The 25,907-nt window shown below is 46.3% G+C and overlaps 1 protein-coding gene across 6 annotated transcripts in view; it reads right to left on the bottom strand.

Annotated features, from left to right (window-relative positions):
• LOC126544902 (spondin-1-like) overlaps window positions 1-25,907 on the bottom strand; it is a 189,656-nt gene that overhangs the window by 36,348 nt on the left and 127,401 nt on the right. For 5 of the 6 annotated variants that reach the window (XM_055077912.2, XM_055077909.2, XM_055077910.2 and 2 more), the window contains exons 2-4: window positions 4,604-4,725; window positions 2,753-2,886; window positions 769-842 (exon numbers count right to left, since the gene is read on the bottom strand). In XM_055077912.2, coding sequence (XP_054933887.1) covers window positions 769-842; window positions 2,753-2,886; window positions 4,604-4,725 — 330 coding nt within the window. Of the gene's footprint in view, window positions 1-768; window positions 843-2,752; window positions 2,887-4,603; window positions 4,726-25,907 lie in introns of those variants that run through there. The other variant, XM_072285020.1, reaches the window with a different exon arrangement.

Below are 25,907 nucleotides of genomic sequence, written 5' to 3'. Positions count from 1 at the left end.
GATCATTTAGTGTCTCAAGATGTTACGTGATGTCACGCTACCAGCGATGATGACATATTCCATCGCGACTTGCACACCCGAGGTTTGAGAAGCAATTTCCGAGGCTTTGGAGCAGGCGTTTAAGCTGTGAGGAGCAATCTCCAAAGCTTTGAAGAGAGGTTTTTAAGCTGTGCGGAGCAATCTTCCAGGATTCAGAGCAAGTTATTAAGCTGTGTGGAGCAATCATCGAGGTTTCGAAGCAGGCTGTGAGGCCCGATCCTGAGAAACAACCTGACCAATCTCGAAGGCTATGGAGGCACGAAAGTTCAATAGGGACAATTGTGCGGGTGCCGATTCCTGGCTCGGTCACGAAGACAGTGGCTTCAAAACTTTTTGGCAAAGCAGGTTCTCGCACGGGCACTCTGCGCCAGTATGAAAGGGATGAGCCGCAGCGCAATGTCCCTTCTTCGCACTTCATGTTTAACAATATTCAACGATATTAAGTCACGCTGACTGTGCCTGCACTTCATGTCATTATGCCAATAATATGCAGTCAGGATAATGGTGTACCCGGCAATTGGTGTCAAAGCTCGCGAGATGTCAAGCTGACTGGTAGACTTCTTCGCATAACTAATGCTTGCGAAGCCAGCTGAAACTTCGGGAGCTATACCAGGTGAAGCATATCGCCTCACTTCCATATCGTAAATGAACTTCAATATAGTGTAAAGATAAAATATCGGCCTAAAATAACATCGGACAGAAAAAGAAAGAAGTACAACTGGACCTTACCTTCTTGGCATAGCTCCTTAGTTAATTCTCCTTCGTCCATATACCATGCGTCGCGATTTTCCACTACTGTGGCTCTGAAAATGTCAACGTATTTAATACAGCACGCTTTATGGACAGAGATCTCGGAAACCGCGGTACAGTCAAACGATTTGGGCTAAATGTGTAATATTTCGTTACTGCCCGGCTTGGATTGCACAATAGCTATACGTGTGCGCCTACGTGAATAATGGAAAAAAAGAAAGTTAGTGTAATTATGTTAATTACGGAAATGAATAATTCGAATTGTCATGCTAGCAATCTAAAGTAATTCGCTTAGACAAGCTGGGTGAACATCTTGAATGGGCAGTGTAAGAAGACGAAGACAAAAGGCAGGAAACGCACAGGGCAGCGCTGACCTCAGAACTAACTTTATTAAAAGGCATACACAAAGCTAGGTACTACAATCCACACCCACGTAATCTCCTATCGATGGCGTCATTATCAGTGCACAGGAAGAAACACAAAACCCTGTTATATATAATGTTACACTATGAGGGGTTTAAAAATTCAAATTCACTGTCATAGAAATTTAATGATGGCATGCTTACACAACGCGATACTTTTTTCCTGATATAGTAGGCCTCAGCAATATCTCTCGTAGTCTGATTGCCAAGCTCAGAAAGTATTGTGACCTCCTCATAGATTGGAGTGCACCCATGCTCAGAGCAATGCCGCGCGACATGTGAGTAGGCATTACCCGGTATGGGTGCACTCCAATCTATATATATATATATATATATATATATATATATATATATATATATATATATATATATATATATATATATATATATATATATACAGAGAGAGACAGAGAGAGAGAGAGAGAGAGCGTGCTTCAGGCGCATCATCAACCCCTCGCTCGAGAACAGAGCTCCCGCTCGGTGCCTGACACTCGATCAACAGACCTGCCTGTGTATCGTTCTAGCTTGGTAATTAAACCTCGTTACGATATAACTATTTGAGAGAAAGGTGTTTAGAGAGACCTACTACACTGAATAACTCTTCCATGGCATATCAATTACGAAAAAAAGAGTGGTACGACCACGAGCTGTTACAAAACATAACTCCTACAAAGAATAGCTATAAGAAACATCAGCTGCTGAAATCACCACTTCCTACACAAAGGATAACTGTTACTAGCAACAAGTGTTTCAAAATATGGCTACTATGAATAACTTTTACATAGAATAACAATTAGGGTAAGAAGTTAACTGGTGCAAAGGACTGTTAAATAGAAACAAAACAACTTTATGAGAATGTACTTCTGCACGTGGAAGCAGTTAGTAATTCTTTTTTTCATTCTTTGTTGCTTTGTATTTGTGCTTTACTTATTTTCGTGCTTTTCGCAGACGTGATGATACGCTCGTGCTCACTTTAGCTGCGAAATTTTCTTTATTAGTTATACGTAGCTGCGCAGACATGCCTAAAGCCATTAGGGTTGGTACAACTTTATACTTCAGTAGCACTGACTTTCAGGTTACGATTACGCGTTACACGTTGAGAACCTCTTCATTATGGCATTCTAAGAATTTGACATCTTCCTCACACAAATTATTCCATTTTCTTTTTTTTTTAGTTTTCACTATGTTCTGTGTTGCCGTGCATATGCAACAGTGGCGTAGCCAGAAATGTTTTTCGGGAGGGGCATGCACTTGACAGGTGAAAGGAGAGAGAGAGAGAGAGGGAGAGAGAGAGGGGTGTGGGAGGAAGGGGAACGGGTTTTGCAGGCCGCATACAAACAGAAATTTCGGGAGGGGCACGAGCCCGTGTGCCATCACTTTCGCTACGCTATACTGCTGTGATCGTGCCCTTCCAGCTTGTAGGTATCGCAATGAGCTGGGCAGTATCGTTATAAATAAATGAACAAGTAAACTGCTACAGTAGACCCGTCGGCCGGGCGCGTTTATATATATACATATATATATACACATATAATACGTACTTGAATAGCACGCATCCTGAGCCCGCCGGCGGTGCGACCCAGAGGACGCTGACCTCGGCCTTGTGCACGAGGGAAGTCTGCACCACCGCGTGCGGGCAGTCTTCTGAAAATTTAGACAACGCATCGCCGAATAACTAGAAGGGAAAAAAAAGAAGAAGAGAAAAGGGAACGAAGGGTCAATCACAGTTCTGCGCACCGTCATTACGGCGTGCACAAACATACACAACCCCGCGAAGTTAAAGCGTGCTCTGTAATCGGCGACAACTTGTAAGAATGCAGTACTAGTTGTCCCAGCGAAACCGCGCTGCCAGTTGCTGCGCGCGCTTCAAAAACATGGTTCTCAAGAGAGGCCCGATATAAAAAGTAGCTCCTCCTCCATCGCGACGTCACGGAAATGAGCGAACGTAAATGGCTGGTGCCAAGTACGAATTGCCTTTTTGTAAGACAGCAGCGTGTTTGTTTTCTAAACTTGTCACCGACAATCCAACACATTACACTGCAACATCTGCCTTTACACACACAAAAAAAAAAAACTGAATCTACAGTCCATGGACTGTCTATAGGCTTCTTATTCAAATTGCATTCCCCCCTCCTTTTTTTTTACCAGCGTGTATCTTATACCTTATAAAGTCCTCGTGAATATACAGTGTTCGCGTTGTTTCTTTTTTACTGGTTAATTAAACATCGCATAGAGCACATAGAGCGGGATTCGGTCTGCTCAGGTGGGTTACCTGAACGTTACTTGAACAAGTAGCAATGCCCAATTAGCTAACTAAACTGATTCAATAATTGACATTCTTATTTTTCCACTTTGGGATACACGTTGAAGTAGCGGTAATGAAGCCGAGTGGTTGTGAATTCACGCATATTAAGAAGATATCCTATATATCACCGCTGTCGAGATGTGCCCCTAATATCTGCTAAAAGATGTGTAATAAAATTCCAGTTAACAGTGCCCTACAAAGGCTCCCCTCTACAGTTTGAGATGTTACTAACTGCAACGCCAATGAAATTTGATGAATTTTGGGGACGAATATCTTAACAGTAGTGCTATAGTCTCAGTATATCTCATGATGTCTGCCTTTACTACCACCTGGCTTCAATTTCACAAGGTGAACATGTCTGCCAAAATGAAAATTAGACGTTAATTTGGGAATCTTCTCAAGTGCCCACACGTTGCAATTTCTCATGCAGGTAATTTCTGCCGCTACCAGAAGTTCACCTGAAAAGTTCTAACAGCGCTCTCTCTCAGATGTGCCATTTCTAAACACCGGTTCCAATTAAAAAGAAAAAGAATATACATGGTTTACAGACAAAGGCCGTCAACTGCTCTTTCTTTTCAGCCCTTTTGTTCTCACAGACTTCTGATCTGAATGTTATCGCAAAATTTATTGACCTTACTCGACTAAGAAAGTAAGGCCACAAGTTCAGACTATTAGAATTTTTTTTGGAGAGGTGGTACCGAGGGACCTCCGTCGCACTGACCGCCAAGCTGTATTTAATAGTTTGAACAACTTTAACACATTTTGATTCTTTGAGGCTCAAACCGCAGAGCTCGGCTTTAATCGCTTACGATATCTCTTCCATATCACTTAGCACTTTGTTCCTGGAAAAGAGCTTGTAACTACAGCTAGTTGTCACTGCCTTCAGAGAAAATCAATAACCGATCAAGTTGCGCTGCGCAGGAAGTTTGTATATCGAGGCTGTTCTTCGACTCTAACATCTTCTTTCTTTCTTTCTTTCTTTCTTTCTTTCTTTCCAAGATGAGTGCCACATCAGCAAAGTGCCAGACAACGGAATACTGCTTGACAGTGTTTCTCTCACAGTGTTCTGTCACAGTGTTTCACTCACCTGAAAACTTCCCACGTCTTGGGTGATTCTATTTTGATCCTGGGATTCAACTACTAGCATGAATCCTATAAACTTCTGCGACGTGGCTCCTCCAAGCGCCTCTTTGCGCCCTTGTATGGATACTGATAACAGAGAGAGAGAGGAAAAGAAAAAGCAAGAGAAACAGTTTATTATAGACAGACAGATTGAAGGACATCTAGAAAAGAAGATGCCGCATATCGGCTAAGCTTTGACAGAAGTACAGCACATTCTTTACGTTGCGCATCCTAGACCGATGAAAAGGTTGTTATTCAGTGATCGTAATTTCTGTTAATCTTTTTCCCAGTTGTATCGCTTGCGCTGCTTTTTTTTTGGAACGTACAACACATACCCACTCGCTCTGTTTTCGCTTCTATTCAGTAAAAAAGGTCACCCGGGCCGTACGACCTGAACTTAACGCCCGATTTACACTGATCAAAAAGTCCACCAGCGTTGCCCACGACTGTACGAGAAAATCACTGTCGGCGGCCCTCTCACACTTGGTGGCAACAAATGCTGGCACATAGACGTTGTTGGCGAAATGAGCAACAGTTTCGCAACACTCTGTTACACACAAAAAAAAAAACCTGTGTTGCGCTACATCCTCGATGTCGGAAAGCACAGTTGTATGCAACGTTTCAAACGCCGAAGAAAAAAAAAGAAGGTTTCGAATTAAAACGTCCGTTGAGAATAGCATGAACATTGCAACCTCTATTCAATTAAGTACAGAGATACAAATCAGTGCTTCCAAAAGTAAAATTCGAGTGACCCGCAACTCTCCGCTGCCAAGCGATCCGCGGTTCCGCTGCCAACGTCAGCCAGTCCACACGATAGGTGGTATCTAAGAATACGGCAACATTTGCGTCGCCTGTCCCTTCTTTGGCACGGAGAACGCCTAGAACATGGCCTTCGAGAGGACGAGGCGCAGCTTTGTTGTGACAGCGGAATGCCCGAATTTTGGAGGTCATGCAAAGCTTCGCGCGCTTTCAGAACATTGTCTCGGTAATATGAATTAGGACAACACTTAATAAAAGAAGTATAATGATTAGCTGTCACTTGATTTATACTACCACGAATAAATCATGGCGCGAGTGCATGGTGATTGCCGCGTTTGCTTTGACCATTGCGATAGCTATTGTGCGGACATTTCAAGCGCATTTCTGCCGTCGGCGTCGCCGTGAGGTTTCGTATAAAGTTCAAGGGCGATGAGATCGTCGCCGCGCGCCGTATGTTGTATGTGCAAGTGAAAGCGTGCGAGGGTGAGCCTGCGATCGCGGCTCAATCTGCGCGCTAGGCTCCAGGGGGAGGGTATGGGGGGGGGGAGGGTGTTCTACTCCGTGCGGCCCGGGTGGTCGCACGCGCCCGCCCATGCAGCTGTATCTTGCAAGCCATCAGCGACGGGAACACAGTCCACTGTGCGGTGTTCTCGCGGCTTCGCGTTGATGCGAGATCCAGCGCGAAGGTCAGTTCGCTCGCTGCTGCTGCCGCGCTTCCTCACTCCAGCGTTTTCACAGCGAATTCGTCGTGCGTGCGTGACGCCATGCTTGTTAATTTACTCAGTATGCCTATCTCCGCTTACAAGTTTGTACGGCCGATAAAACTACTATCCTTACTTCGTATAGCTGTCCACTAATTTGCCATCGCAATCGATCCTTCGCATTTCGGGTGAAACTGCGCCTTTTTTTAGTTCACGATTGCTCCTTTCGATGTTAGGCCGCATTAGTTTCGGCTGCTCTGAGACAGTCACCCCCAGTGGCAGGGGAGGGCGCGAAGATAGTAAAAGGTGCGATGTGCAGATCACCTATACTACTGTCATATCAGTTCGCGCCTGAGGCCGAGCGCCGTTTCAAAGCGCTGTCGTATGAACGTTGAAGCCGCAGGACGCAGCCGTCATAACCGGATGGCCGGTGGGTAAAACTACTTGGTTTTCAATTCCGAGCAAAATATGAAGGCGAGAAAGAGAGGGGGAACGGAGCTGTCCAAGCGTTTCCGCATAAACCGCGTTTGGACGCGCGGTCGGGTTTGCGCGACGTTAGTAATACGAGAGACCCAGAGGATCGAGATCGTCGCACCACGTGAGCGGAGGTTCGGGGTATAGCGTGGGCAAACGCGCAGGAGACATTCCACACTCGAATGGCACCCCCTGTGCATACGTTATATAGTACTGCTCACTCGAACGGCCTTTTTTTCTTTGTGTTATGCTATACTGGCGCGAGAAAGCGCACGTAGGCGTTTCCCTGACACCGGCCGCGCAGTCGTGGCGCGGGCCGGCGCCGAAAGCCTGCCTAAGATATTCCGCCGCGCCGCCTGGTCGCGAGGCGCTAGCGAACTGGAAGAAGGGCTAAGCCGAGCGAGCGAATACGAATTCCATCCCGAGCTGGCCGAGCGCGACTCGGAGACACCTCTTCTTCCACCAGCAGGTCGGCGCACGGCTCAGGAGCGGTGGTTGTTCGGGTGCCTGTATGCGTGCGTGCGTGCGCGTGCGTGTGTGAGCTCGCCTGTTTTTACGTGCGCGCTCGCGCACTTGTATGTGCGTGAATGCGTGCGTGTGTGCGTGTGGAAGGGTACAACGGGAGCATGCGACGGTTCCACTGCAACGGGGCTCTCTATAGCTGCTCGGAGCCGAGATCGGTGGTGTCCACGTTATACCTCTTTTTTTCCAGTCTCCCCATTTCGCCGAGCCTTCTATTGCATCGATTGGAACGCTCAGTCGAGCGCACGAACACACGCACGCACGGGCGGGGGGGGGGGGGGGGCTGCAGTGGCTGCAGAAGTGGGGAGCATACTGTGGGGCGAAATATTCAATAGTGATATGCAAATAACCGAGGCCTCAGCGGCTTGTGGCTCTGGAGCTGTAGTCTGGAGGCAGCGATCCCTTACCGTTTCTCCGATCGAGAGCCGCCTTATATATATGGACGCGCGCGGTTCTTCGATAGCCTCGGTCGTTCGTTGGCGGCGGTGGCGGCGGCGGCGTTTATGCATGCGTCGTGCCGGATCTCTGTTTCGCGCCGATTTTCTATCGCCGCAGTGTAGGTATTTCTTGCGGGGGTGCTTTGGGAAACGATGCTGTTCTGGTTAGTCTGGTCGCGGGGCGAGCGTTGGCATTTACACGTTGATTAATCTCATGCAGAAACGTGAACGGTCCTCCTTCACGGTTACTTTTTCGAACAGAGTCGGACTTGTAAAAATAAAGAAAATTATGGGGTCTTACGTGCCAGAACCGCGTTCTGATCCCGAGGCGCGCCGTTGTGGAGGACTGCGGAATAATTCCGACCATCTGGGGTTCTGCAGCGTGCGCGAGCGTTCTTGCGTTTCGCCGTACATCGGAATGCAGCCGCCGCGACCGGGTTCCAACCCATGACCTTGCGTGCTCAGCATCGCATTTCTCCGTGTAGCCACTGAGCGACCGCGCGCACAGGTATAAGTAACCGCACTGTACCAGTGTTTTCGCACTCGTTCGCGAAGCGTTTTGTCTGAAGCCTGTTATGCGTCACATGTGGCTCCGAGATGGGTAGTCGCGCAATGCCTTGCTCCTGGTAACCAGCTATGGACCAGCGTTTTCAGTGCTCATAGGCAGCATCCATCTTTCGACGGGGAATGACCTGGCAGAAAATACAGTCAGGATAGCGGTGCCATCTTCCTCTTTTTGTGCAAACTCGTCATGGTTCTGACGTCAGCTATCCTGTTATCAAATCCTAATTCTCAGTGCGGGCGGCGCCCACAGACAGCTATATATATACGGGCGTCGACATTATAGGGACACAAAGACGCAACATATTTGAACTGCTTTAATATACTGGAATACTAAAAAGCCACTCTTTTTGAATGAGAGAAGGCTTGGTGAAATCCCCGAGAAGACGCAAAAACGATGGGTGGGCGGCGACGCCGCTCCGAGTTCGTCACAGCTCCGCAGAACGTGACAGCTCGTTATGACGCCATGAACTTTGACAGCGTTTGCGTGGGCTTAGTTAATGTATCTATAAATGTGGATCGCGTTGTATTCTGAAAGAGCCAACGACTGAAACTAACAAGTTTCAAATACACATACTGGGTCACAGAGGCCAAGTTACGCACACAAAAAAACAAAGAAAAAAAACAACAGCTTTGAAATCGGTAACGTGATGCTTGCGTGCCGTCGCTGGGGTTTAGGCGCGACATATATTTGTAAGAAAGAGGTATTTCTATTTGTGGAAAACGGAACTAGACAAGCTTGTTCTTTAGCTGTTTCTCCTTGCCTGTTTCATCATATTAGGGTGAAAATAGATATGTTGTTATGTTAAAATAAAATAATGAAATTTTTACCTTCATTTTCTCTTCTAATATTCAACCTACTGATACAAAAAATAGCGTAAATGAAGTTTAGAAAGAATAGTTTAAACTGATTCAGTGGTTGTCTTTAGCGTGCAATTTAAGCACGCTTGCTCTAAACACGGGTGTCCAAGTAAATGATTGTAGTCTGCACCTATTACTTGCACCAGTCCAGGTCCAAGTTGTCTCTTAGCTCTCTTGTGTGTATCGCGCGCCAAATAAAAAGAATACCGTAAATTGAAGAAAGCGTACAAAACGCAGGAAAAGACACAATGGTGTGCACGTGAAGCATTCTATTCTGTCAATCACCGAGTTCTTCGTGTGGATGGCGCCACAAGAGTCACCCGAGAACATTTAGCCGGGCTCCCCACTCGCTATCAGGAAACATCTAATCACCATCATAACCATCAGTTGTTCAACGCCAAAGGCGCTATGAAGGGTAATACATAAGCGGGAGGGGTGGCAAACGTAATGTAGAAACCTGAGGGTGATTTTTAGAGCACATAGAGAAATACGGGCAAGTAAAAATGTATTTCACAAAACAGCACTCAATAGAAAGAAGTACACTAGAATGTATTACAACAGTAAGTTTTTTTTCAGATGGCTATAACTTTCTTTGGGAGCAGGGCACCTTTTTCCCTAAGCGGCATGCACACGCACTATCTCGGTAATCGCCGTTTACACACTACTGTGCCGGGATGGCCGCGTATAGCGTCCCGATGGGCCTCGAGGAGACGTCGATTGCTTGCGGTGGCCTTTCGGATTAGTGGCAGTTGTTGCGTTTCGATAGCAGCTAAACCACATCCACATAAAAGCTCTTAAACAAAAAGAAAAAAAAAGTAAATTTTCGATTGACCGACCAGGAATCTCCGCCTTTACACGTACGCAAGCATGTACACACCACTACATCGTGCTTGAATTACGGCTCGAACTACGACAAATAATTCACTCTTAGCCTTCGCAGCAGTAATATTATATATATATATATATATATATATATATATGTACAAAAAGACAACAAATGTTGCAAGCACTCGTTTTCTGCATGCCACGGAAACCTTCGAGTCAAACGAAAAGCTCCACCATTTTAGGGCAAAAACGATTTCATAACCAAATCGCCCTCTTAGCCGAAGCGCTGAAGTCGTATCCGAGAAGGCGATTTGCATAATCGTCACTGACGTCGCCGCGCCTTCTCTCTCAGCGGATGGCGGCGCAGGAAGACATTGCCGCTCGCACTACGGGGAGCAATCGGGCCGTCGACACAACCGTGAAAGCATTTGCCGAGCAGCGTCGGAGACGTCTCCTGGTGGCACGCCGCCCCTAGGGGGTATACATGTAGAGCTGCTCGCAGACGCCCAGAGGCGATCAAAGCGGCTAAGCAGTGAGGTACATGAAGGTTTGCAGACCTTAATGCAACCTGGGACGGCTATGTGCCGCTCCATTAGTTCGGCTCGGTACAACTACCACCACGACGAACTCGACGAATACACGCTCGGAGACGGTAACAGAGAGCTCCAGCGTGTCTGGTGTTTCACTTATATACATATTTTTTTGAATACTGCAGGCTAGAAGGCCCAAGCAGGAGGGGCTAGAATTCAGAAGTACGGTGACGGGTTCAACATTTCGAAGTGCCGGAAATACAAAAAAGCGCAGAACACAAATTAAGAAAGTAAAAAGAAAAAAAAAGAAGACGATGTACAACCACACACAAAGCTGTCAGGTAAACAACAGTCAGGTGACATAGGTACTGATTTATTCTCAAGACATTACGCAACGCCCGGGCAAGATGTTTCACTCGGAAATTGCACGGGCATAGAATCATTGCTTGAGCCAGTTTGCCCTAGAGAAATATGACGTTAAGGAACGAGAATGTGTGCGACGGGTTTTTGGAGATGCAGGGTTAGGGTACGGGCCCGAGTTGGCATTCCATTGGAAACTTCACCTACAGCGCGTGCATAGACAAAGGGACCGAACGAACGACGAAGACAAGCGCTGACTTCCAATTGAATTTTTATTTTGAATAATAAGCACATACACGAAGACAAAAGCGCCACTTCCAAAGCACGAAGCCGAAGCATGACTCCGCATTCAAAACCCAAACGAACCAAGACCGCCTCCTTAAGACGAACGAACACTCATGTGCCATCTCAAAAAACTTCTTTTTCTCTTAATGCAGTCGACGGCTTACTAACCCAGTCACCCTCACCGATCACCGCTGCTTCAATGATAAGTCTAGTGTTTTTATTAGGATGCCTAGCAAGATGCTGGTCATTTCAAAGAACGGAATGGACACCTAGAAACCCTTCTCGCCCTTTTCGCACTTTATTTCTATGTCCTTACAGTCTAACATTTAGGTATCTACCTGTCTGCCCCATATAAGAACGACCGCATTCCAGGGGTATCTTGTAAACTACAGCTTTGGAACAATATGTATACTTTGCTTTTCTGTGATTGATGCTGCAAGAACTACGTTCCTTAGCAACAGGATTAGTTCTAACGGAAAGCTGTGCAAGTTTTCTAGGAGCACGGAAAACCGCATCGACACTTGCCCTTTCTCCTGTTTTCTTAAGTTTGTGAGAGGTTCCATGAATGTACGGGGAATTTTCTAGGCGCACAGAAAACTACATCGACACTTGCTCTTTGTCCCATTTTCTTAAGTTTGTGAGAGATCCCACGAATGTACGGTAGAACAGCTGTGTTGTTACTTCGATCATGCACCTGAGGCTCAATGCTGTGAGGATCAATGCTTAACCTACTGTGCAACTTCTCCGAGACTGGGACAAGAAGGTTGCAAGGGTGCCCAGGGTACAAGGGTGGCCAAATGCCAAAAATACTTTGAAAATCCGATCCACGTTCATGCGATCCATGAACGTCGGTCGCATCCTTGTCACCGCTTCGGTCTTTATCGCCTATTATTTACTATAGCACGCAGCGATGCAACTATAGACACAGTCATCATGATCAGTATCATCACTATCATAAATATGTCCACTTTAGTATGAAATCTTCCCTCAGCGGCTACAATTACAAAGGGCCAGCGAACTCTGTCCTTAACTGTAAATTTCTTGATGTCATCCCACAACCTAATCTTCAACCGTCCCTTGACTGCGCTTCCCTTCCCTTGGTACCCATTATATAGTCATGTAATAGACCACCGGTTACGCTTTACACATTTACATGGCCTACTCAGTTCATTTCCTCATATTCTAAACCATATAGAGTGAGAACGGAGCAGGGAATCGAATCCGCAACGTCCCACGTCAATACAAGAACATCGCAGCCTGGAGGTGGAGAGAATTAATTAATAAAGGGAAAAATCAGACATCCACCCGTTTGCGGGTTTCTGCAGAACTACTACGTCAAACACTTACCTTTGCTTCGTGTTGTCGACAAGTTCGACTTCGCCCTGCCATCTGCTAGCCGCCTGGTTAGCTCGGATAGTAGAGCGGCTGTCCCGGAAAGGCGGTGGTCCCGGGCTCCAGTCCCGGACCAGGACGAATTTTTCTTCAACTCTGAGGCTTTCCTTTCGAGGAATCCGTATTGGTTTCCTTTGTAGCAATTGCTAGGAACGGGTGGGTGTCTGATTTTCCCTTTATTAATTAATTCTCTCCACCTTGCGGGTTTCTGCAGAACTACTACGTGAAAGCAACCGATAATCTAAATTTACGTTATTATAACGATTAAATGTCCTAACTTTCCAAAATACGCATTTTTGGTGCAGATGTGAGGCATTACACCTCTCGCGTAACAGAGGTCAGGAGCTCACCAAACAATGCTTACGCATTAAAAAGCATCGTCCGGCTTAGTCACTCACGACCGCACAGCTCGTTCTCACTCACACCTATTTTCCGAGAGTGAGTGAGCGGACTTTAGTGTGAACGCGAACATGAAGGCGAATGAGTGTCGGCGAGCGTGATTGGACGTGAGTGTCAAGAGGGGGGGGGGGGGGGGCGCCAATGACCGGGACAAAAAATTCGAGTGCGGGAGTTTGTCTAATTACATCGCCGACCAATGTGATTAAAATGTATGCATCTAAAACCCTCCCCCTTTCTCAGTAGAACAGCGGCAGCTGCACAGAACGAGACACTGCGCGCAACTACCTTCCACGAGGCACGCGTCTCCCACGAGAGTTCGCTATAGCTGCAGGGACGCTAAATACGTGCACACAGTCTCCCTCTTTTCTCCGCTTTGAGCGCCCAGCCTATAGCTGCCGCCTCTATCGAAGGGGTAAGCACCATAGCCCGCGGAGAGGCAACCAAGTCGAGTGCTCTCGTATACAGTCGACCGCCCGCTCAATGCCCGCCGTCTAGAGACTCCCAACTCATCGTCGACAGCACTTTTGCAAGCGTTTGCTTGCGCATGGATTCGCCGGAGGTGTACATGGGCGGCGTCATTGATGTCGGCGCGTCTGGGAGCCCGGTACTAAGCACCGAGAAAGGACGCCGCGACGTCGCATGGGGTCGTTAACCCCGGGTACGTGCTTTATTCTTTTCTCCACTAGCTCGTCTACACTTGTACGCTTGAACAAAGCTCTAAAGACTCGGACGATATTCGCACAGACGGTTATAATTTGCCAGCTTCTTCTGTGTGGCTTGTCTACAACTTGGTCTCACTAGATCGATGCAGTGCAGTCAATACTAAGGTTCGTGGCAGCCAATCAGTAAACGAGAACCGACTGCGTGTTGCTGAGAAAGGCATGAAGAATCAGCCCATTGTGCGCTGCTAAGCATTTCTTGTTGTTGTAATTATTGATGCGAACTTAAAGAGAGGTTGGCGCCTTTAGTGTATCCGGCTACTCTACGTTGCAGGGTAAGCAACTAAGAATAAATGAATAAAATAAAAGCACTGAGACGCACTGAATGTCCTCTAAGACACGAACACTTGCATTAATAAACTATAAAGGAAGACACAGAAGTGGCCCGGCTACAAGAACACTCCTAAGCTTGGTTTACATGAAGTTGACGCGAACGGGTCTAGTCGGAAATGGAGCTGACCAAGGCCAATCCGACTGCGTTTGCATGCATCCTGCCATGTGGTTTCAACGAGTCAACCCCCGCGCTGCAGGCAAGTTGACAGAGCATCGCCTCGACGTTCGCTCAACGTGACCCGCTAGCGTTTACATGAACCCGCGACGGCAGGATTTCGGCCCGACGAACCGACTCGATCCGACTTCATGGGGTTCACGTAAACGTCGCCAGTCAAACAAAGTTTCGTGAATAAGAGAAAGTACGTAAAAGAGCCCTAGAACACGAACAGACGGTCGAATGTTTGCAGACGCGACGCATAACGTATCCACGTTTAACTACATAAAACGGCACGTAACTACGTATCTGCGTACAACAAACTCCAATTGTGCACGACAGATATATCCACGAGGCTTCGATTCAGTCGGCGTCGCACAATATGTGCTACCAGAAGGTGGCGATGGAGGTAACACTTATCTTTTTCTATTCGGCTGACCCAATCCCTATAGCTTTGGCTTCACTGCACGCATTCGGTCAGACGCAGTACAGTAGTTACATGTGGCTCCGGCGTTGTTCGCCAAATTATAGACGCTGCCTCATCGAAGCTCCGAATAAATAAGCTGCGGGCTTGAGCGCCAGGTTACCTTCTGAAAGTAGAAATGTGAAGTACGCAACGTAAAACGTCCGTTTCACCGGGGACGTTGGCGGCAGAGTGCAAGATCAAGTATGCGAAGCTCCGCGGCGACTTCAAAGAGGAGAGGCCCCCTTGTAATTCGGCCGTACAGCGCGTCCGTCGCTTATGTTAACCCAAGCTCTTCTGCGAGCGCGGACTAAGAAGTGCATCTTTCCTCGTAACTAGGTTGAAGAGTCCGCGGAGGGTGAGTATTGCTTAGCGAGTGTGTCCTCCAGGATGTTTAATTAAACACGAAAGAGTCAAGGGCAAAAAAAAAGAGAAATGAACAAAAAAATTGACAGTCAAGTAAGGAACAAAACGAACGAACAAAGGAACAAGCAAACGATGTAGTTAGTCTTGGGAAGTTCTGCGTGCAAAGTGGCAAGTGCAAGTGTTCCCACTTTTTTTGTGTGGATCGGGTGAAATGCTGGTAGCAGCAGATCATAGCGGAATTATTGGAAGGATATAACAGTAATAAATTCCGCGGAACCCATCTCACGATGTCTGTCGACGGCAAAGAATTCAGCACTGAATCAATATTGCGGCGCAACGTATTGCGACCGTCGAGTTATACACGAGGCATGCACTGTAGCGGCACTCCTCTGTCGCGCTTCGAAAGAACACTCGGCGCCATCTAGCGACGCCGCATCGAAGCCTGCACGTTGCCTCCAAAATGCACGGCGCGCCGGGGCGGGCAAGCGCCGAGAAACTCGTCACGCGGCAACCGGGCTTTTTTCTCACGCTTCTTTCTGGAGGCGCTGCGCTATCTAGTGGCGCTGCCTAGGAGTTCTAGCGTGGCCTCCGAGATGAGAAGCGCGGCGCGCCGGTGCCTCCGGACGCTGATGATTGTTCCCTCGATTGCCGCCCATTCAGTGGAAAATACTGAGTGAGCCGTCTTGGCGAGAGGTCCTTTGAAGAGCGGCACAGAACCCGTCCATTCATGGCGCAGCTCGCTAAAGCGTTAGCCTGAAAGGCGTTCATTGAAAAGGGGTACATAGCCAGTGAAATTGTGGTGCAGCCTGCTAAAGCGTCAGGGTGCTGCATGTCCTTCAGGAACCTCTGTGACGTGAGTTTCATTCCGCTAAGCATGCAATAGCTTTAACGGATCGTTTTCGTCACTGTAGAGCTGCACGTTCCCAGAGGCACATATACCTAGTCACCTAAGCTGGCTTCAAAGATGTTCATTGAAGAGCGGCACACAACTACTGGCCCTAGTAGTTAATTGAAGACCAGCACAGACCGAGTGCCAGAAACCCAGTGCTCCAAGTCGGTGTGTATTATAAATTATGCGGTTCGGATACTTGTTTTGAGCTTTTTCTTTATTGAAACGTATGCAGTTCTGTATGTTAGTACGAGATCTATGTAGTACAACATCTAGCTTGTACATTCGGCACAGATAAATGTATAAAATACACATGCATAAATATATGCGGAACATCACGGCGACGGCAAAACTTCCGCTTGGAGTGTTCATATAATTTCTTTAGCAAAAATAAAACAAAAAAAGAACAGGGCCGCTACATTTAGAAAGTTCGCAAGCGCGACTGTATAGGTAGGGCTCAATACATTTTTCCTACATTGAGCATACCGCAGCACTCATTTCTACAGTGACCGCAGCATTTAGCAATTAAATGTCGACTGGTTGCCGAAGGGATAAAACAAAAACAAAAAATCGCATTCTTCGTAGCCTCGGCAAAGAACTGAGGTGCATGGGGGGGAGTGTGCTTTAATATACTCCAACTTTACGGGCACCTAAACGTCTAGAGTTTGCAATGTTATCTTGGCGAAGCATTTTCCGCCAGAGTTCGCTTTCAGAGCGGCCGCCGAGATAACAATGGGCTCCAAGGCATGCGAGGGAAGAATGCCATTCTTCGAGGCACTTTCGCGAGCACCGCGTTGCAGTGTTGCTACTCCTTTTTTTTTCTCTCTCTCTCATTCTCCTGCGTGTTTTATTTCGTTCGAGCCTTTGTGCGAGCCTCCTGCAGTCAACGCAGCTGTAAGTTTGTCGAGTAACGTAAAGAAATGCAGACGTACAGAATTAAAAAGAAAAAAAAAAGGAGACGAATGCGCGAAGGGCTGCTCTTCAGGGTGAGCCCAACTTTGTCCGCAAGCAGGATTCCACTGCGGCTGCAGTCCCCTGTTACGTTTACATCCGGGCAGCTGTGAAAGTCCCCTTTCACAGTTCTTGTGTATTCGTCGCTTTGTCAGAGTCCCTCACAATTTTTTTCTTGAGCTTACCGGGAAACTGACGAGGAGAGTGGTAAAGAATATCCCCCCCCCCCCCCCATCCGACCACTGTGTTGATGGAACCTCCAGGAAGTCCAGCCTTCCCGTTCTTGCATTAATTTCTTACTGTGGTGATCTTTATTGATTATTTCGTTCTCCTTTCCTTCCTATCTTTCCTTATTTTCGTAGAATATTCAATCCAAATGTATTTCTTCTCTTCTTGGTCCTACACTTTAGTATTTCGTAAATATATTCAACTTTACCTATATTTTCTGAATTGCATTGTGTCATTGTCATTTACATTATTTATACCACTTCGCGCATTGCCTCATTCCATTTTCCCTCGTTTCATATTCAGTTGTTTCTTATCGTTTATGTCCTTCTAAGGGCTCGTGTGTCTCGACTCCTTGTCTCCTTGTGTCCCGTCGATTCACGTTGCCAGTCTTACGTCACAAACAAACACCAACTAGGCCTTCCTCTGTCTTCCTTCTTTCGTTCTCTCTTGTTCCACTGTCCCTATTTGTTATCACCCAATCTATAGACTTAATTGTTAACATTTCTTTCTTTCTTTCTTTCTTTCTTTCTTTCTTTCTTTCTTTCCTTCATCATTTACATTTCTATTTCAGTTACTTCTTTTTTCCATTCTTTTCCTATCCCAGGTTTTCCTAATAATCTTTTACTATAATTATCGTTCACACGACATCATCCTACAGTCTCCCCCATTTTTTGAAAAAATCTAGTCGTTCTTATCTCCCAACGCAATCTTCGAACCGCTGGTACAGGGCATGAAGGTCTCGGTCTTCTTGCGTTTATACGAAGACGTTCTTTTTTTTTTTTTCAGCAACCAACTTTGTTGCGTGTGGTCGCCTGCCAAGAGGCATTCACGGTCCGTTAACCCGTTATGAGTGGTGATAAACAAGGGTATAGCATTAACGAAAGTAGAGAACGCGTGAGTGCGCCGACGAAAAATAAAGAAAGGTAACCTACCGAGGCGTCAAGAACGCGACGCGTCGACGCTGTTGATCCAACTGAAACTCTTCCTTGCACTTTCGCTTGCTTACATTAGGAGCAGGGGGGGGGGGGGAGGCGTACGTGGGTACATGCCAGCCTGAACACTGCGGTACAGCGATAAGTGCTCATTAGATGTGAGAAGCGAAGTATCATTTTTCTCAAGCGCTTATTCTGCGTACTTATTTCGCAAGTGTTCAATGTTCCCTTTCCTTTTTTTTCTTTTTGCGTATGTTTCACAGATGCGCGTGTACACGCCTCGTTAACGCACCATGGAGAAGAGAATCGGGCGCCGTATTCACAAAGCTTCTCTTTCGTAAGTTCTTTTTTTTTTGTCATTGACCAACCGCCTTCGCTAATGATAGGTCCAGCATTAAGATTGGTTAGTATCTGCTCTTAGTAACAATTATAGCTCAGCACCTCATTGTGAATACGGGTCCAGGGGCTGAATTCACGAAGGTTCTTTTTTTTTTGTAAGAACTTTTTCTCATTTGTAGGCGGCCTTAGTTAATATGTTCGCTTACACTAGCATAGGTTTTTTTTTTGTTTTTACGAACTTTACTAGCGTAAGAACGGTTCGCGAACACCGGCCCACGGGGAATCGAGGGATCCCCGATTGTTCTCATTCGTTGCATAACGACAATCTGTATACTTTAAAAGAGCACGCATGCAAGGGCTTATTGACTACTGTTCCCGCTCCCTAGTTCACGTACTGCGTGATGCGCCTGTTTAAATTAGGACATGGCCTCCGAGATTGCGACGGCGTGCGCCTTGCAATCTCGGAGGCCGTGAACGGACGTTCCACATCCGCCGCCGCGTCCATGTGTGGCGCTGGCTAACATTCCCACCTCTAATCTTTTACGCATACACAAATATACGCAAGGAAATGGACGGGGGGACAGCCGCCACCATCGGTCCATTTGTCGAGCATCGCGCACGTAAGGTGAAGGACCTGGGCTTGGCACTCACTTGCGGCAATTTGCCTTTTCTGCCACATTTAATCTACCTTTTCTTAATTATAGTTGTTGATTTGAAATCAGAATGGCAGTGGTTTACCCTGTACTTTCCCTGTCTGCATTTTGTGAAGCCCTCTAAACCTCATTTTAGTTACGAAAGAAGTAAGAGATTCGAAGGCCAACTTCCGTGGTCCCTATACTTTTCTGACAAAGACTACCGCCCAAAGAAAGGATAGTGAATAATCTTTCTTCCTACATGACGACGATATCGCCACCAACAGTATGTAACAAGCTCTTCAATACTTCATTCTTCAGCTTCCAGATTAGGCACTATTTGCTTTTTTCTGGCATCATCATTTCTGCCCCCCCCCCCCCCCCATACATTTCTTTTCTCTCTGTAGAATCATTAGCAGGCCTTTTTTTTCAATGCCAGCTTTATTTAGATGTTATTTTCTTTATATATATCAGCCTTATTCAAAAACACTTGCTATGGTGGGTAAATTTCAGATGCACAGATTGCAGGAAGCGGCGTAAGGAGAAGGGGTGCAAAGCAGTACGAGCAAAATCAATGCCAGAATTCCGTATAAACATATAAACCACATGATATAAAAAGCCTGAGGAAAAAAGACGCATGCGAGAAGCAAATGACGTGTAATAGAATCGCAGTATTTAAGCTCCATAAAAAAAAGAAGAAAAAGAAAGAAGCACCAGTAGCTGCAAGGCTTCATATTTATTAATTTTAATAAGTTCAATTGCAAAACTAAAAACTAAACTCTTATTTCCTGCTTGGTAGTGTGTAATTCTCGGTGCGCAACAAACAGAATATGGGCGTGTTCACATGCATACATATATACTCAAAAGTTGATAGCGATCGTTATATCCGTTAACTGCACTTTCAAAGTCGGACTTTGCAAGCGTAAGGATTCTACACTTCAAGGACATGCTATACCTTATGCGCAAGTTTCTCTCCCTCGAGTGGTAGATGAAAATTTTGAACGTCAGACCAGGTGAAAAATCCACAGCTGCAGATTTGATCGAAATGATGCATCGTCTGCAATTTTACGCCCTCAAAGGCGCACACACACTTTATTCTTCCCCGCTTCTTCTCTCCCTCTAATATTCACAAACTTTTCGAGACACGAAAATCGACGACGAAAAAAAAAAAAAAGTCGGGCAAGAAACTTAAGCCGAACTTTAGCTGCGTTGGCATGAAAGCGTCGACGAAACGAGCTGCGATATCGATTGGAAACGTTTTTTTTTTTTGTTAAGAATCTGCAAAGCCGGAAGGAAACGTTTCCTCCTCCCCATCACCTCTATTCCGCCTTCACGCAGCCAACTCATTTTTTTTCTTTTTCGGTCCTGTTTTAAAAATCCCGTCGTTCACATATAATTCATCTCCCAACGGGTATCGCAGCCGCCGGCTTGCACGTTTCTCAGCGTATCGCTCTGTGGATTCGAACTCCGTGCTCAGAGGAATAGGGCCAGCAGGCGTATACCTTCGACATATTTCGTATCAATTCACCGTCGCCGTACGGTTGGCCCACTCTTACCCCGAAACTTCACCCCAAGGCTATCGTCCTTTTCTCTCTCTTTTCCTGCTCCGGCAATAGTTCTTGCATGACTGAACATGTATTCACGGTTCGCGTTCTGCCTCCTGGCAATATTTTTTCATTTTGTTCTTCAACGTCCTAGATCGCTCATCTTTACACTGAAAAGTGTGGAACAAATTCGGCATTCCGTTTGAGCGCCTAGAACCATACGCGTGTGTCCGCACGGTATAATAGCACGAGCATGCGCTTGCTGTCCCTGAATGATTCCAGTTCCGTGATTATGGGCCCCTTGCTTTGTGGGTATAATTCACCGTTCCGTTTAAATGCTTGGGAACGGTTTGCGTATGGACGCGTGCGGCGGGAAATCCAAAATTAAGGTAAATGGCAAAAATACAACGCCTTGAAGAAAAATGTGGAGCACGCTTAAGCTACGCCTTTAAGAGTGGAACACGATAGCATTCAAAGATCCCCGAGCGCTTGTCACGCTTCCCGGCAACAACAGCTTATGTAACCGCAATGTTTACCAGGAGACACTGGAGGCTAACGCTATGCACGAGGGCGAGCTATCTAGTAGAAACGCGGCTTCTTGCGTGGGCCACGATGCGGCCGAGGCGAGCGCCACCTGAATGTTTCGCAGGGAACTGGGCGCGCCGCTTCATGGCCTTTGAGATTTGCGTGCGCAAACCTAGGAGGCCATGGCCGCTCTATGTATGGTATAAACGCTGCAAAAATGGTTAGTGCTTTTTTTTTAGTTTTCGCGTAACAAAATTATGTTTTCTCGTATATTCAAAATACAATGTGATGCCATCATGTCTGTAGGTTGTGTGTAAGTCGTATTTTACAATTTTTCTACGTATATTAACATAAAAAATTCTATGAGTTCAGTAATTTCCTTGCACCACACGGAGGGCTTGCGTGGTTGGGTAAGCGTGATTCTGTCTGCCTGGAGTCGACTGGGAACGTTTTGAGACCTCTTCAACCAATACCAATAATGCAAATGCTGTGTTTGATATAATGCTCACACATAATTTGATAGAATTGGTTCATGAACCAACGCATTATCAAGGTGCCTCTAAATCTGTTTTAGATTTGGTGTTTCTTCCTCGTGATTTCGGTAAATCCACCGCCGTTGCAATTGATCAAGGGCTGTCTGATCACTGCCTTGTCTCAGTTTCTATTTCCCTGGTGCCGCTTTCGCAGACTGAAAACCCGTTCTTTCATTATGTGAACGACTATACACATGCACGTGATGCACGCATTATCGATGACCTAGAAGCTTGTCTAACATATTTTGTTAATACAGATGTTTGCAGTTCGTGGCACCAATTTAAACGCATATGCTTCTACTGCATTGAAAACTTTATACCATTTAAACATAAGAAGGTGCATAAACATACACCATGGATGACGAGAAAGATCATTCACCTCAAGCGTAAAGCAAAAAGATTAAAGAAAAAGCATGCTGATCCCCAACTTATATCCGACACTCTAAATAACCTTGCACATGCGGTGCTTACTTCGAAAGACTACTACTTCAATACGTCACTCCCAAACTTCACAAAAAATGATCCAAGGAAGTTTTGGAAGTATATCAGCGAAAAAAAAGAAATCCATATCACAAGTTCTTGTCGATGGTTCATTGGTATGACCGCCATTGCTCAACACTTCAATGTATTTTGCTCACCCTGCTTGGACTTGTCGGCAGTATTGCATAAATAAATAAATAAATAAATAAATAAATAAATAAATAATGATATTCTTCTTGCCTAAGCGACGTCCAACGCTGGACGCCGGCCGCGGGAAGTAGTTTACGTGTTAGTTCCTTCTTCTGGTCGCGTAGTACAGAAGTTGTCTGTCGCGCGGCGCTTGGGCAACCTCGCTCTCGCGGTGGGCTCGCGTTCGAATCCGTGTCTTTCCGCTGCCGGCTGCTTGCTCTGCGATTTCTGCTCCGCCTGTTACAGCGCGATCCGTGTCCCCACGCGTGTACTCGCCTGCTATTTCCTTGGCACAAAAATTCCTTATATACTACCGAGCGTACACTTAAATCGTTGACCACAAGTGTTAAACGCACCTGCATTTTACTCTAGGGCCGTGGCATTTTATCGCCACGTACAACAGGTATGTCCTGATGTAGACGTCCTTGAAAACCGTGATGGGGATACAAAGTAAGCCTTACTGCTTCCTCATAGTTCCCCCAGCGCGCCGCGCGCTCTCCTATAATGTGTCGTGGGATGCGACAACGGCGTCATTTCTGCCTGGTCACCTACAGGACTATGTGGCGTCTAGGGTGGCAAGGGCTCCTAACGCGTGATAGACTAGAGCGATGAGGCATAGTCCCATCTTCGCTGTGTCCCAATTGCCCCCTTAAATAATCCAACAAGCATGTGCTGCTGCAATGCGTCGTTGCCAGGGTATTTTGGAGGGCCGTGCATCATGGTTTCCGTGGCCGCTTTATTAGATCTGGTCGCTGCTCACGTGGCCACTTTGTGCGACTTTTGATTGCTGCGGGGGCCTCTTGTTTATGGCGTAAACGGTGCGAGGCCGCTGCCGCAGGACATCGTTGCCGCGCTCCGTTTCCATTTCTGGAGACGCTCTGCTTTGAGCTACTGTCGTTTCTGTCAGAGTAGTTGTTCTTTCTTGGGGAAGGGGAGTTCCTTCGACAGTGGTCATGCCGTTTTCTGTCAGTGGCTGATGGACGCGTATGGCTTAATTTTCGACCAGCCTGGTTCTTGTAGCCAGGCCATCAAAAGTATTCACTGAATATACATGTATTTACAGAGAGAGAGAGAGAGAGAGAGAAAAGAAAGGGGAAAGGCAGGGAGGTTAACCAGATTGGTAGATCCGGTTTGCTACCCTACGCTGGGGAGAGAGGGGAGGTAAAGTTATAGCACCCTGGTTCTCGTACGCATGATCATCCTTGTATATACACATCTCATAGCATCGCTACAAAACTACGTAAAGTCACATCATCATTGTAAATGAACATTGTGTACACTGTATATATTGAACATCATTTTGTGTAATGTGATGATTAGGTCATTTCCAACTGTGCGTTTCCGTGGGCCTATGTGGTTATATGTTAGTGAGTGTGTTCTCAGACACTACTTTGGAAACGTGCCGTGTATACAATGCTTCGTTTTTCTTTCGTATAAGTTATTGTCCTGGTGTAATTGTGCCGTGGTGGTGGCTCAGGGTTCGTATCGTCTTTTATTGAAATACACTTTTTCTGAAAACACCGCCCGCCGGACTTCCTGCGACACGGAGCGCTTAATGCTGTCGCGTTAAAAATGTGGAACGTTGAACCACGTAGTTTTCACAAAAAGGCATATTATCTATTTTATTTTTATTTTTATTATCGAAATAGCTTAATTCCCGAAGAGACACGTTTGCGATGAACATGCGGCGATTCAGTTACGTCAGAAGAATCTTTCAAATAAATGTCGGTGAGAGCACCATACAAGCGGGAACGTGGCAAAACCATTGAGCTAGTTTACTCGAAAAGACGAACACTGCTTGCACGGGAAATCACTCACGTTAGGCTAATGACGAAAACTGGGAACACTGACCCCGAAAAATAAGAACTTTTTTGTAAGAAATTAAAAGACGTTTCAGTTCCCCCATGAGAGTCTTGATCACAATCCTTTGATAACGTCTTTTATAAGTTCTCACTACAACTTTTCTTCTTGGACGGTGTTCTCTTTTTTTGGTCAGCCTTTTCCCGACCAGACGGGATTCCGTCAAACCCTGGACTTCATAATAGACTAACGAACAAAAGTTTTCTGACTAGATGTTGAACCAACTTGTTTTCGGCGCGTACTGCAAATTACAAATCGTAGCCGGCGATCTGGTAAGGTGTAATCACTCGGAACTACGTAGTTCTCAGGATGACAGCAATAGTGAGAGCAAGCCGGTTTCGGGTAACCAGAGAATTGAAAAGCTCGCGGCCTCCTCAGCAGCGTGCCCGACAACTCCTTCCATTTTCATTTCGTTTTATTCTTCCGTATTATTTTCTGTCGTTGAATACGTAGAAAACGATTACTAGACCGATAAATTTCACTACATTCAGAAAATATAGGCAAAGCATACAAAGAATGCGACAAGCTAGAATAGTGCATACTATCTCTGAGTAAAACGAAAAAGAAGTGAAACTTCGTAAACATTATTTCCATGTCCGACAAGCGTTCTTTTAATTACAACGAATCACTAATCTGCACAACGTGAGTGAATCCCAGTCTCTGGCGGTACGAAATAAAACTGAACGATTAATGAACTAAATTATGAGTACTCACGGGGCAAAATCATGAGCTCATTATGGGGCATGCCGTAGTGGGACACTTAGGATTAATTTTGACCACCTAGGGATCCCGCGCGTCTAGGGTTCTGTGCCTCGACCTCGCGCTTAGCATCGCAACGCCATAGCCGCTAAGCCACCACTGCGGGTAATCGACCGAATATGACACTAAACATAATCGTTACATTACGAAACTTACGGCACTTTCCCAATGCGATGAGAAAAGTGGATGCCTCTATTCAGTCGTCGACGCTCGCTCCCGGACCAATCAGAGGTGGATAATGAAGGAACCGTACTTCTGGTTTTTCTTTTCTGATTGGCTGACGGGCGCGACCAATAGCTCTCGATGTACTGCACGGACTGAGTGTGACCCGAGTGAGGCCTAAGCCTCGGTTTTAAAATCCCCGGCTGCAAAGCCTGCTTGGACTATTCCGGAACCGAATGCATTAGCGCAGCAGCTGTTTGTCAGAACACCGCACACACACACACCGGTGGGCTAAGTAAGCGAGTGGTTAAGTGGCATCCGCGAATCCTTGAGCCCAAGCAAAGTCGAGGTGCCAGGCAGAAAAGCCGTAATGAGTGTGTGTGCGTGGAGCGGGGGGGGGGGGGGGGGCGAAATCTCTGCGGACCCGTGAAAAAAAATTGGACGGAGCTCGCTGCACTTCTGAAGTCGAGCGCGCTGCCGGGAAGTCAACGAAAAAATACATATATATGTATGCACCAGTTAGCTTTAGAAGCGAGCGAAGCTAATTGGCCAATTTCGGGAATGACCTTGGAAGATGCAGTGCTGTAGGCCTAGCGCCAAGCTGCGCGTAGGCGTCGTAAGCTTACCGCGTCTGCACCGGTGGGCGCGCTTCCTCCGTCGTGTGAGTTGCGTTGCACTTTTGGCAGACGGGCATTCTTACCAATTACGCACTTGAATTAAAACGGCGCATGAATTAGGCCTAAAGAAGTAAAAATAAGTTCAGCAGATAGGGGGTTGGGGTGAAAGTCTAGATAACGAAGAGCACGTCTGCTGTCGGCCGTCTGCAGTCTTCTGCGTATACATTCCGAGCCTCCGCTAAAAGTGAGACCATACTCTAATTTCTTTCTTTTTTTTTTGTCGAAGTGCCTGCAAAACTGCACGCTAGGAATGACTTAAGAAATACGAAGTATGGCCGCCTTAGTTTTTCTTGAAAGCTTCTTTTTTTATGTGCAATACATATGCCTTAGCGTTTAGCTTTTAAAGGTGCTATGATGCAACTGTACTGTTATAGTTAGTGTGTTAATTATCTAACAGTAGTTAGCAATGGTCTAAACAGCCATTTCGT

The sequence above is a fragment of the Dermacentor andersoni genome, chromosome 10 (genome assembly GCF_023375885.2).
Source record: "Dermacentor andersoni chromosome 10, qqDerAnde1_hic_scaffold, whole genome shotgun sequence".
NCBI classification, from domain to species: Eukaryota; Metazoa; Arthropoda; class Arachnida; order Ixodida; family Ixodidae; genus Dermacentor; species Dermacentor andersoni.
The sequence above is the reverse complement of the archived record's forward strand: the minus strand, read 5'-3'. Positions and strand labels throughout refer to the sequence as shown.